At 44.1% G+C, this 14476-nt stretch overlaps 1 protein-coding gene across 1 annotated transcript in view; it reads left to right on the top strand.

The window, feature by feature from the left end:
* The window catches only part of LOC125947459 (juvenile hormone acid O-methyltransferase-like), an 89064-nt gene extending 75237 nt beyond the window's left edge, over positions 1-13827 (top strand). The window contains exon 3 of the mRNA XM_049672221.1: positions 13567-13827. Coding sequence (XP_049528178.1) covers positions 13567-13739 — 173 coding nt within the window. The 3' untranslated portion in view covers positions 13740-13827. The remainder of the gene's footprint in view (positions 1-13566) is intronic.
* Positions 13828-14476: the final 649 nt, after the last annotated feature.

The following is a 14476-nucleotide window of genomic DNA, read 5'->3' as shown; positions in this document are numbered from 1 at the left end:
GTACAAGGGTAATCCCTCCCTTCGCAGGATGCTTGCGACCTTTCTGGTTCTGGACAAGCGCGTTGTTTGTGTATATTTCAGGCGCTTGGCATCGAAAGGCTTAAACCATAGAGAAAGAAATTCAACAAGAGGGGACACTCGGGAAAAACTGGCAACAGGAAACACGTCACCATACGTCACGCTATACTTTTGACACCGAACGTTAGCTGCCGCGAGCGTCGAAAAAAATGAAAGTGAACTTAAGTTAACAGGCATTCATTTATTTTTTTTATTCTTTGCCGTGAAAACTAAAACGTTTTGCGTATAAATGAACTTAAGCTTTGCGACTTATTTTCCTTGCCTTACCTAGCCACAGGTCAATGACGCGCCAGATACATGCGTCATCCGCCAGACACTCCCCCGAAGCCAGCGAGGATGGCTGCGCGCGCGTTTGAGCGCTCGCGCGCGGCGACCCGTCTGTCTCCTTCTTTTTTCTTTTTTAAATGTAACCTGGTTTATTGGGCTCTCGGCGTATTCTTGCGTTCCTTCTGCACTGGGACAAGACACCACTGCACTATTGGACTACGGCAAGGTGAGAAATCTTGTTTCACAGTCTACGACGCAATTAGGCTTACGGCACGGGACCGAGACTTAAGACGCAGTTAGCGAAAAACAGCTCGGCCATCCTGGCGCAGTTAATTTGAGTAAATGAATCGTGCTGAGACATGTTTCCGACGCTTCCTAGGGGACTATTGTAACTTATTTCGGTTTTTGAGCCACACTGGCCGCACAGGGCGCCGTGTCGCAGTTAGCGAGAACTCAGCCGCGGTGTGTAGTCTAGGTGCATCTTGTTAGAAGTTTGTGCCGCTTTCTCTGACGCCAGACATTACTGAAAAGTAATTTCGTTACTTTCTGGGGTACTTTTGAGGCACGCTGGCCGCACAGCGCGCTGTGACGCAGTTAGCGATAAGCAGCTTGGCCGTGGTGATAAAGTTAGTTTGGCGTGTAATGAATCTTAGAGGGACAAGTCTGTGACGTTTTTTGTGGCTCCGCAACAACACATACCTTCTTTCGGTACTCACGCCTGTTGAAAAAGCGATGGGCTATTGCCAAGAGTGATAACATGGGGTGTGCTGCTGGCGCCGGCAGAACGCGCGAACGACGAACATATCAGAAACTTGTAATTCGAAAATTACGTCTTCTAAAGGACTGAAAAAAGGCATTGCACTCACGCATTTGTCTTGAGTGCCTGTTGCGTCCGTCTCTGTGTATGTCGCGTACCGTCGCGTCGCCCGAGGCCAAGTTTTGGAAACTCTAAGTCGCTCGTGTATTTGTGCTGCCTAAGTTCAGGAAATAATGCCCGGAAATTGGGGAACGCTTGGAAATCAGATGTTTTCATATATGTTTGGGATGAGTCGGGTATTTTCTACGCCATGTATGTAAAAGCGAATTGCTTTTGTTTGTAATGCCGCCCATTCACCGCTTTCGCACGTTTCGCCCCGCAGTATTCCTATGTCTAAATACCAAAATGACTCATGCTTGTAACATGCTGTTACGTGCTTGCAAATGTAACATGCTTGTAATTTACTTTGTTTTTTCAGCTGGTGCCGTCCGGTGGAGCTCCATACAGGAACTACTGCATTACCTGCTGGTGTCACAACGTTGGATGAACGCACAAAAAGCGCGGAACGAGCTTTTATATAGAGGAAAATAAATATTTCCTCATTGCACAAAAGGTCTTGTGTCTACTTTGTGAAATTGCACGTGGCACAGATTCGATGGGACTTTACGAGATCGTTCGCAATCATTTTTACTAAATAATAAACCGATTCTGCACGAAGAGCAAAAAAAAAGGGGGGGGGAAGGGGGGGGGCACAGCCGGCGTGCTAGCTTGCGTTCAAAATACGCGCGCCCAAAACCGAAACCGGAAGTGATGTAAGTGATCGACACCGACCGCTTGGCACGCTGCAGTCAATTCGGCCGCTGGGCCCTATGGGAGTGTCCCCTCTTGTTGAATTCCTTTCTCTATGCTTAAACCTTTAAACAGCGAAAGGCTGTCACAGCCACTTCGGTAGCTGCACGGAAAGCGCGGACAATCAGTCTACTTTCAGCACATGCGCTCTCAACCAAGACATATTTGCGAGAAAGGGGCTCCTATATTACCCATAGCGAGAAATGTATCCACAAATTACACCTCATTATCCCGATGTGTTTATGAGCCGCACTCTGGGCCTGTATTCCGTGTTATGACAAAAATATAGTTTGTGCAGTTTCAGTAGCCTAAACATAAAACAGGAAATTGAAGTCATCACATCAACTATCATATATCATAAATTGAAAGAAATAAAACTGAAACTGTACTTCATAATACTCGCACTGCAAACTTTTATGCATGTGATTCATTTCAATTTCCTATCTGTTCCAGGGTAGAAATATGCTGTTCAGTTGGTAAACACAGATTATTTTGCAAAATTTGCTAAGAATTTTTGCCTCCAACATATGTTCCTATTGGTCATGCACATTTCTATCTATCAAATATATGGTCGAAACATCACAAAGTCGAATTGTGAATCATTTAAAAGTTAAACTGGCTTCTCCACATAGGGGAAATGCCGTAGGAATTTCAGAATGTAATAATACACAACCATTTGGTTGCATAAACTTCCTGGCTATAGGCATGTAATGAAAAGCTCAAATGTATTACACGGCTTTGTCTTTTCGCAGCAATTTCATTCACTGTATTTATAAAGCAATGTACGTTTTTTTTTATTTTAGCGCGTGAGTCCAAAAACACATAGCAACTTATTTACCAAAGCGATATAAGTTTCAAAAGCTTGTTAATTAGGTTGTCATTTGAGCAAATAAAACGAGAGACTTTCATGCACAGACAAAATAAGCGGCTAAGAGGAACAACTGACTAGTTATTTCAGAAGAATAACTGAGTTTAGCTACGTAGTGTTAAACTATGCAGCTTTAAATAATGCGCATATTTTATACATCGCCGGATAGGGGTCATTGGAGATCGCTGGGCGAGGCCTTCGTCCTGCCATGGACGATGATGATGAAACATTGCCGGAGGTGACCACCCCTCATCCAAGAAATATTTTTTTCAGTTTAATAATTTATTTATTTGCGCCGTCAGCACTCGAAGACATTACGGAAGGAAGTGGGTTGAGCAGGCTAAAGAAATAATGCAATGATTAAAAAGTACGTTTCTAATCATATAATTTTAGCTGGTGGTGCGCGGAAAAAAGTTCAGTGCGCACGACGAAGGCAGCTTTACAATTATACCATATTACCTGACCTTACAAAGAATTTAAAAGGAACATAGTAAGTAATTAACAAATTCAGATTACACAACGTACGGTAGTTGAGGTTCCATTAAACTTGCGTTTATTTGTACTCTTTATGATTTTTGGGGGAGGCGATACCATTCAAGGGCTGTGTGAGGCCAGAAAGAGCTGAAGGAAGTTAATGTGACTAAATCTGATACGTATGTTGTACAGCTGATCAATACGATGCCATATATATGGTGACGCAGATACAGTCGTACGCCTATATATCAAGCCAACTTATAACGAATTATTCTGTATATCGAACAGCTGTAAAATCCCCTTGAAAATTCCATGCAAATGTATCGGGCTGGTGCACGCGTATAAAGAACGCTCGTTCACCAGCACATTCGATATATCGAACGCGGCGCCACGCAGAAGACCTCATAGTGCACTCCTTTGTACACTTTGAGGTATTCTGGCACCTGGAGGTGGAGAAGAGATAGTGCAGTCAGTTGAGCCCCGCCAGGCTGTTCAGCTAGCCCTCATGCTACCTCGGATGTCAACATTCCTTCTATCCGATTTTGGAGGCGTCGTAGTGTGGGTTGAGTGCCTATTCACGAGTTTATTTTCCGCAAGCGATGGCCGCTACAAGTGTAAAGAAAAAATAAGCTTGGACTTTTCAATGAAGTTGAAAGTGAACCAGCATTTTCCTTTTTTTTTGCGGGTAAATAAAGTGTGCTTGCTTTTTTCCCCTATGTTGCGTGCAGTAAGTTAGCGGCTCTCAGATGCACTAACCGGTAAGCCACCGCTTACCTGAGGGCCTATTATTTTATATACCGAATTACCTATATAACTAACTTCTTGTGATCCCCTTCAGATTCGATATATCCGGGTTCGACTGTATCAGTTTACGGGTTACAAATTCAACTTCAGCTTTATTTGGGGTTAGAGTAGCTTTTCGATCATAAGTTGAACATATAAAACGAGTGGAGTAAATTTGACTTCTAATGAGGTAATAAATACAATGGAATTTCACACATTGGATGTATACTCAAATTTTGTTCCTATTAGTGTTTTCTATAGTAACATGAGATAGGATGGTGGCATTATAAGTGTACAGGAGCCAATAACCCAACGTTCGTTCCGCAGTGTTACTAATGTCGATATGCCAGGTAAGATTAGCGGTAATAGGTTGACCAGGTAAGATTAGCGGTACTATGAACACGTGAATACTTTTATGAATATACAGGCTGTAACTCCGTGTTGTTAAGTAACTAATACCCGTGTCACACGGGCGTTTGGAAGGCATTTCAACCGATAGTCAGTTGACTCAAAGGTCAAGTTCGAGCTGCTACACGTGCGGTTTCGAAGGCCGCCGAGTCAATAGTCTATCGAGTCAACGGAGCACCCTACAACTCTATTGAAATCTGGATGGCCTTTGAGCAACGGAAGCGTAAACAGCGCGAACATGCCGTCTCGTTCACAGTGTGCTCGTACTCACGGTTAGAAAGAACAAATCCAACCAAAATGCTCTAAAAATACTATACATGAGTGTTATTAATTATTCAATAAACTATTTTCGCCACTTCATATGTGTGAACTGCACATACTCTCGACAACAGCGACGTGCTTGTGTTCATTCCTTCCTTCATGTTGTCTAGTACACTCTCCCTCTACTCCATGTGTTGCCGGATTCCGTCATATCGCCGCCATTTCGCAACATAAAATAAATTATAGCGTTTTTAAGTGGTTTTAATGTTCCTTTTGGTTACATGAAAACGAAAATAATGATCCGCAGCGCCACACAATTTTGCGAGAAACGCCTGAACCACTCAACGGCCTTTCAAAAGTGCCGTGTAGCAGCGCGACAACTCTTTCGAGTCGATAGAGTTGTGGCGTTTCGAAGGCCGTCGACTGGAAGGCCTTCCAAATGTACCCGTGTGACACAGGTATAAGTCGAAGAGTTGTTTTCAATGGGAGTTGCTCAGATGATGTTGCTGCTACGTCTGGTGTGCCGCAAGGCTCCGTGTTAGGGCGGATTCCTTTCCACTTTTTTAATGCGAAAGCATTATATGCCCCATTACGCGAAAACCCGTAGTTGTAGTCGGCGGCGTGACCGAATGACGCTACCAAAAATGGCCGACGGCAAATAGTAAAAACGCGTAACAAATGCTCGAATTGATGACTAATTTAGCAGGCAGGTTCATGTAAACAAAGTAAACTAATCCCTTTGAAAAGAAAAATAGGTAAATTTTGATCTGGGCGGCAATCGAAACCGGGCCTGCGGGGCGCGGAGGAGACCTTACTTTGTCCCCTACGACCGGATAAACTCATCCTAGCCAACTCATCCTAGCTCGACTCGCTACTCCCGCTCCACCGCTACTCCGAATTCCGTCGGTGCCGAAAATGTATGCAGCCATCTACGCCTCAAGCTCTGGCGAGGAGCCGGCCCCGGCCGCCCCAACTGTCTGCCCTACGCCACCCCAAGCTACCCATCAACGATCATAAAATCATCCTCCGTCCCCGTGGCGGCCTCAACCTTCGGACCGTGAACGGCGTTGCGCTTCGCGATGGGATTCTGCAAGCAGCCCGCCTCGGACACCAAGAGGCCAAGCCAGACACCGTAATCATCAACACCCTCCAACACGTCGTCTTCATCAACACTCCCGACCCACAATGCCGACACCACTACCTCGAACAAGACTTTTCGAACAAGACTGGGTGCCCAAGCACATCTACTACTCCTCTGTACTATATAGGTGCTACATCTGAAGCAGCCTGAAACCGTAGCCATCTCCTGAAACAGCCCTCCAACCATACCAAGCCTATGGCCTGATCCCACTCCTGGACCGGACTCAGGCAACCCCCCAGTTCCAGTCCCCCAAAAACCACTTGCACAGGAACCCGGCCGCCACACCAGTGAGGTGAGCTGGGCAGACGTAGTCTGCCAGGACTCCGCCAACCTCCTCTAGAAAATGTTGCATGTCCGCGCACAGCTCGCCTCCCTCCACAACACCAACCAACGCCTTCAGTCGCAGCTGCATGCCTTCCTGCAGGTCCTCACCCCTACCCCGGCGACAATGATCTCGGCCGCTCATAAACTCCCTCCCCTACTACCTTCTCCTCCTACTCGCGAACAGCCGGCCAAGAAGAGGGCTGCAACTCCCACTACCTCCTCGGCCAGACCAACATCGGCGGCGGCAACCCCGGCCCCATCCCCACAATTCGAACAACTCGTGGAGGCCAAAATTCAGGCCGTGCTGCAGACGGCCATCCAAGCCTTCACCCAACAATTCTCCAACCTCACTATCCGTCTAGACGAATTTGCTCGCCAAATTGACGAGCGATTTAAGGAGCAAGATGCCCTCCACGCGACAGCCTGTGCTGCCGCGCGGCCTAAAAAGAAGGCCAAGCTCCACACCCTCTCCACTTCTCCGCTGCAAACTAGATCCTTTAGCTGTGGCACCAAATGTGTATTTATATAAAAACGTGGCCAGGCGAGAAGGTGGTAAAGACTTCCGACGCTGCTCGACGAGTTTCCCTTTCTGATCTCGTCGAAAACCTCCGAGCCGCCCCCAGAGGCCCTGGCAACAGTCACCAACGCCGCGCGCGTTCGGTGCGAACGCGGGCAAAACGGCGACGGCGTCGACAACAGTTCTGCGCGTTGCGGGTGCTGCTGCATCTCCAAGTTTATACAGCCGATAAAACTACTATCCCTACTCCGAATAGCTCTCTACTAATTTGCTATCGCAATTGATGCTTCGCTTTTCGGGCGAAACTGAGACTTTTTTTTTTTCACTCTCTGTACGCGTGGTTTTGTTTTCGCTTTCTTCTTTGTATCATCGGGACGATGCTTTTTAAGGGGATGGTATTGACAAGTATATATGTTTATCTTTCACCGTTGACCGCTTTTCACCGGCTAAAAATGTTAAACGTTATCGCTAGGCACAGGACGCACCTGCATGTATGGGAAGTTTCTCGAAGGTTATCGATGCTTCAATCCGTTGTCTTTTGTCACCGACGCTCATGTAATCTGATTGTATGAGAGACCCGAATTATCTAGATCTTTCTGGAAGAGATGCGGGTACCAGGGGTTATTCTGGGGCCTTCGATGACTCATGTATAAAAGCCGACGCGTTTCGCCGCTGATCAGATTTCGACGATCACCGACTGTGTTCACCGCTTTCGTTGTGCTTTGAGTGTAGCTTGCTTTTGTGGGCACATGTTCGCCCAATAAAGAATCACTTTCGTCATACACAGTTTTACGACTGTTAACTTCAGCATCACTACTACATGACAGTATGGGAATCTGCTGATCAGACTATCTGAAGTAGAGCACTGCACAGGGCGGTTTTTCAAGTCCGGGCCTGGCCGGAGCCCGAAAGTACCATTCTTTGGCCGGCCCGGTTCTGTTCCACCCATTAGCCCTTTTGCCTTTACGAAGCTAGCTCGCGTTCTCGATTATTGTGAAGATACTGTCATGTGATCAACGGCCGCCGGGCGGTCTTCAAGCTGCATCATAGGAAGTTTTTGCCCTTCATCCCTTCTTTATGGTTATTTGATAATTTAACTGTGAGAGAAATAAACATTTCATTTCTAGCCGACCACCCACAGATTATTATGTGAATATTTGGTATGAAAACAAACCATGCAATGGACAGTTAGGAAAATAGGGAGGGATCAGGCTGACAACAACCACCGGGAGTGGGAGAACCCCGGCTTACATTTAGGGATGAAGTTGTAAAAAAGCACATCGGTTGATCACCATGCTCGTGCTTTAAAGAGTGCGGCAACATACTATAGCGAAGGCATAGGTGAACACTACCATACACGCCGCCGCCCGCCATTTAATCTCACTTTTTAATCTCATATAGTCATTCGGATGTACCTACAGTGATAGAACTCGAGCCACTAATTTTGGCGCGAATGTAAATTTAGATACGCTGGTTACTGGTTTTCAGAAATACGATAATACACGGCCACTAGAAGCTTTTTTTTTCATTAAACAGGAATTGTTGAACCACAAGGCTAACGCTCATCATATTTTCACGCGGAACATGCCATCTTTATTGCTTTATTCGGCTTCATTATAATGATGTCAATTTTTCAATCGACAATTTAGGCACCCTTGTTTAGAAATATATACAAATTTAGACTGTCTAATTGTGTTTCAGTACAGTGCATCTACAACGTAGGCTTTCCTTGTTTTTTTTCTCCGCCAGATTAAAGTATGATCTGCTTGCTTATTCACGTAAATTCGCCGACAACACACCTAGTGCTACAAAAACATATACAAGGCTGCGAACACGAGGGTCGCGCCACTTAACGAGTGGAAATAGCATTCAAAATAAAAATTTACGAGGCAATAAAGTGCTTTGCATTTCTATTTTTCATATTCCCCTCCCCAATGTTGAGAAATTTTGCAGCATCCGCGTAGTCTTAAAGCATTTGTCCAAGAACAATATACACTTGAAAGTCTCAGTTTAATTAGTTGGGCTAATTGTGATATAACCTACGGCAGAATATTCAACTCGCTTGAAAATATAACGAAGAAAATTAATGGAAACCAGTAGTAAGTTGCCCTGTGCCTTAGGACACAAAAAAGTTGCAAATTAACTTTTCAGAATTTGTTTGCTACAATTTTATCAATGTACTCTAAGTACTTCTTGAAAACTTATTTAATTTTTGTTTTTCCGTTAAAATGATCATGCCGAAAATCTAGATATTCTTGTGCAGCAACAAAATATTGCCGTCGACTGTGCCTCTAGGCACGTCTTCCGCTCTTGAAAAATGTAACGAGCTCTATCGAAACTCATCTCATTGATTCCCGTTAAGGATAGCTCGGATACCTGAGACAGTCTAATTAATGTTGTTGCAGCGAGTCTCGGACCAATCCAATAGTTTTCAATTTCTTTAGCGCGACTGCAATGCATATATATTTCTAACTCTTTGTCAGGTTGATTCAAAACTGTGATGTCTAGCAACTCATGAAGTGTGCCTTTCGCCGCTATTCCCACCCACCCAAATGTGTTTCTCCTGGTCGATAGGCGGCGCCGCTGTCGAAATCATACCGCTACCTCCATCAAACTTCGGGTCGTCCGTCACATGCCTGAGCAAGATCACCTCTAGGAATTCGAGGTGTTATTAGGCTGGGAACAATGTGGACAAGAGTTCGTTAGTGTCGCGAAGACGAAAGAATTCCTGCAGAACCCATGTTAAGATGATTATCGAAGTTAATGCGATTAGCATTTACACAATCTAGCGAACAAGAAGCGACACACCGTGTTAGCTAAGACATCTTTGTTTAGAATCCGTAGTGTTTCTCCTCATTTTCAAGTGATTCAGATATATGCGGCCATACACTGTCTCCCTAATTGACCCGCTTTGTTATGACCATCGCTCGCCAATGTTACCTCACGATGGTAGAACAAGGACCGAACGCCGACGGTGCATGCAGGGACGACGATGGAATTACGAGGTATGAATGATGTCGATAGAACGATGAAGGAATATAAGGACGACGGCATGATGACGATGAGATGATTCTGAAGTGACGGCGATAAAGAATTGCGACGGAATACAATGCCATGACACCGGTGTTCTAATCTCGAATGATTGACAATAATAGCACAATACTAGCGGAATGAAATAGAAATTATGCTGATAGAACGGAAGGTGGTATGTCGACCAACGCATTTATAATGAAACTTTTGCGCACACAACACGAAACCACAACGAAGACGTACACAAGGACTAGCTCAGTCCTTGTGTACTTCTTCGTTGTGGTTTCGTGTTGTGTGCGCAAAAGTTTCATTATGATGCCAAACCAACTAGCCCGCCTATCCGTTTCAACGCATTTAGTAATTTTTAGCCAAACAGACACGCTTCTGAATAACATACCAGCCTACTCCCTTTCTTTTCTCCTATTCCTTCCCAAGACGCTTTGCAAACATATCCTCTGCCGTTGAGCTCAGTACGCCAGTGCTCTAGCTCATTAGGCCACGATCACACGTTTACAAACGTATCTTGCCAACAAGTATATTATTCAAGCTCGAACTTAGGGGGAACATTGAGCTTCGGGGCTCCTATCGAAATAAATGGGAAATCGGAAATAGTTTCTCAGAGCAACCAATGCACCACATTTGATGAGTTATGTTGAATTTAGAAAAAAAAAGTTGAAGTGTAGTGATTGCCGAAAGGGATATTTTATTATAGGCTGGTCTACCTTTCTTACGTCAAATTTTAAAGAATTGCCAAATTTCGAAAAAGAAAACTTGGCGTATAGAGCTATGTAGCTCAGCAGCTAAAAATGATATCGGAATTCTGTAAACTGCCCCTAATAATACATCGAAAGCGGATAGCACTCATATATCATACACCATCCTGAAATATACCACTTGTTGTGAATGTTGCATGTGCAAAACCCTTCCAAACATTATAACAAATTCACGTCAGTTTAAGTTAAAGCAAAAAAATTGTTCGCTTTTGATGCTCCAACGGGTGAAGTTTATAGAAATGCCATATTTGTTTTTAATGGCTGAATTTCGGATTTGTAAACTTAATGCTTCTATTTTTTTGAAATCTATGAACATCCTGCAATTCTTTGAAAACATTACACTATCTAAACGAAAATTCTATTTGCTGCAGTCTCTGCAATTTAACTTTCCCTCTTAAATGCAACACATTTCATTCAAATCGGTTCAGTGGTTTTTTCATGAAAGCATTCCTGCATTTTACATGTATTTGATATTCCGGCATCGAAGATAAGCCCGAGCTAAAGCTTCCTCTTAAACAATGGATCACGCCAGTTTTATAGGAAACCCATGAAACAGAACCCTGACGTATACGCAAGGCCGTGGCCACAGTGGTGTACAAATAAAAAGTCTGCTCAAGGAAAAAAAATATATATTCATCGGAAGCTTCGAGGGAGCCGTTATCTCGATCAGACATCTCTCCAGAATGCGGACGAGCTTTCTGGCGAAGTGTCTAGCAAAACCGTCGATTCATTGTCAGTAGAGCAAGTAGCTGGCCGTCTTCGAGATAACGCTGATACACAAGCGCACTCGTTTTCAAGCACCGAGGTGAAGCCACAGCTTCAGGGTGTGTTTCTTTTTATTGCGCTTTATTTAGTTGTGCGTCATAGCATACGTCATAGCGGGAATTTCGAATTCTTTAAGGTCGATACGCCACGTGGTGGCGAAAAAAGGAAACTGTACGAAATGTCCCTAATTCCTGGTATTGTATTTCAAGGTGAACATTATCGAACTGGGATCAGGCCCGTGAGGCGGTGCAGTGCTAGTTGATGCTTGCCTGCAGCCAGATTTTAAATGAGGAGGAGAAAGGTTCCGCTTGGTCTCCTAAACCAGTGACAGCAAGGTTGCGTGGCATGTGGCTCTGGTCCATGCATTGTATTTACACCAACCGAACACGCTTCATTCTGTTAACCAAACTGTCGACCCGACATTCACATGGTTCTGAATTAACGACTGACCAGCGCCAATCGACCTCACCATGAGTAGAGACAACGTCATTTCTGAAGTCTCTAACCCTCGACGCTAGGTTTATGTTGTCGTTTGCTGCAGTTTACGTATTATTTATGTATTGCCACTGTCTTTTGCCTAGTAAAAAGAGATATTTTTTAGTTACCCGCTGCCTTGAAAGTTTACGCTACGAACAACCAAAGAAAGTTAATTATAAATATTATGTTTGGTCTTACGGGAACCTTGTAACCGAAATTTCTATTGCATATGTCTTAATGGCATTATTGATCTCATGTTTCTTCGTTCAGTGCATTTGAACTGTCCTCAAATAGTTTACTGTATAGCTGCGCATAGTTACGGCTTTGTTACTCTATCTAGCAGCCCCAAATGGTGGAGAATGTGTCATAGGACACGGTTTGATTCAGAGAAGGAATGAAACACTGAAGCAGGTGTTACTTAGGGACCGTTCCACTGCATGCCCTGTGTTTTAGTGAAACATCTAGGACCCACACAACGCCGTCATCAATTTCAGCATCGAATAAAAAACTTCTTCTTGGGCAAGTAGGTGCTGAGATTTCCTAGGTACACTTGACTGTGGTGCGAAAAACATTTTGTGAAAAGGGGACAGAAGAAAGAAGACACTGAAGCACCAAACACTGTCGCCTTTCTTCTGTTCCCTTTTCACGAAATGTTTTTCGCGCCACAGTCACGTATGCCTTGGAAATCCTCATAGAATATTTTATTCTGCAAAATGTTACTTAGTTCAATTGGCTTTTGTGACGTAAAAGTGGCTTAGGCTTTGCTGTGCCAGACACAGTGTCCACAAAATGCATGGCATACTTCTATGGGCCGGTCTGCAGCGCTTCCCAGCTAACGTCTGCCAAGTTCCCTAAAAAATGATAGAATATACAAGGGTACAACTTATGGTGTTCAGTCAGCAGTCACTCACCAGGTCCATTTGTATGTTTTTCATAATTGAACCAACAATAATTAGTTTTATTATTTAACAAACGTTTTAATTCAAGAATTCAGTCCGCTAAATTCCAACAGGAAGGCTGTAAATGCGTTCTAAAACATCTGATCCAGTAGCTTTCAATGCGCTTTGTCCTCCGTAATTATTATTTCCGCGTTTCAAAGAAAGCACGCGAAATATGAAATAGCCTGAAAAATATGAACAAATAGGAAACATATAAACTGGGCGCTCTAGTGACGCGACACTACAGTGGTCATAAACGTGGCTCAAAAGTCCAAACTTCGCTGCGTGCCTGGCACCACGGCCGCTTGAAAGCGGCGAGGCATCGTCATGGCCTTTGATCACTGCGAACTCTGAGCGGCAATTTCCACGTGATGCTCCAAGCCGATCCAGTGCACAGTGGCATGAGATGACGGCAAGAGGCACGAGGAAGGCAGGCGAGAAAAGTGGCGCATATTCCTTTTGGAATATGCGAAACGAGGGGAAAGAAGGGACGGCCACGAATTTGTCAGTTGACGTGATTGTTCCGTGAATGGGAAGAGACCACAGCAGTTGCTTATTCCTGCGTTGATTGGGAGTGACGACAGTAGGCCATAGCGGCCTACGCTGTCAACCAGCCTGTGTCCTATCTGAATCGTCCTTTGCTTAAAACCATGAAAGACCAGTACTCCTCGCGCGCAATTACAGTGTTTGAGCTGTAGTATAAATTGAGAAATTACTGTGGGCACCGAAGAACAGGTAATGCCAATTCACAAGCCCCGCATTAGTGATCCTGCGTCTTCATAAAGCGTCAATAAATCCCCCACCACCTCTAAGTACTCAAATATTCACGCCTTTTGTTTGCCTATTTCTTTCGCAGATTTGTATATGCCATTGTTCAAGCTGGATGCGAAGGTTCCCAAAGAAAAGAAAAGTGAATTCTTGGATGCCTGCCGATCCACAATTCTAGAGGTATCAGTAACAACCACCGAACACATCACGTTCAACTATGATATCATTGTCACACACTCACAGAAACACGACACTCAATAAATTTGCCATTCAGCAAGCTGCATTTGCTTGAGCAGTAATTTTAATCGTCTCCCATGCACTCATCCAGCACGTCAGGAAACATTGCGGGCGGATTTTTTCAGCAATTTATGCTTTATTCATCGTCAATTCAATGTAATTAAAGTTTATTACATACCTAAAAAGGTTACATTAGGTTCATTAACAAGGATCATTAAAAGGACTTCTACTTACACGCTGCATATAGCGAGATGACATGTCTTGTTTTCATTTCGTTTTCACAGCGGTGATCGACATGTGGAGCCTTAATATACGACTCATGTATTACCCAAAGCAAGAAAGCAACAAAAGCTACAAGAAATAAATGAAAGCATGCGATATTGTGTGCCTTTTGTGACTCGCAACAGCGTCCTAAGATATGATCAGTGTAGATCAGTTTCAAAGTAGCATTCTTGACGAATTCGAGGCTGTAACGTTCTGCTCCTCAAAATGGTTCGGGGGTGGTAAATCCTAACCACGCATTTTCACAAGGTCGGAACGCAAGAACATTTGCACGCATGTATAACGCGCAAGATATTAAAGCTACGTGGTCACGAATAATACATATTTGTATATTTTGGCTTCCACCATAGATAACACTTCTGCCTTGAAGCGCTGTAAGTACGAGAGAAAAATATTAGAACTAAATGCTCAGCTATCATTGGTGGCTGATTACTTTTAGGCGTTCCACAGGATATTTCGTCTATGCGCAACATGTCATA

Source organism: Dermacentor silvarum, chromosome 8 (assembly GCF_013339745.2).
Source record: "Dermacentor silvarum isolate Dsil-2018 chromosome 8, BIME_Dsil_1.4, whole genome shotgun sequence".
NCBI lineage: Eukaryota > Metazoa > Arthropoda > Arachnida > Ixodida > Ixodidae > Dermacentor > Dermacentor silvarum.
The sequence above is the reverse complement of the archived record's forward strand: the minus strand, read 5'-3'. Positions and strand labels throughout refer to the sequence as shown.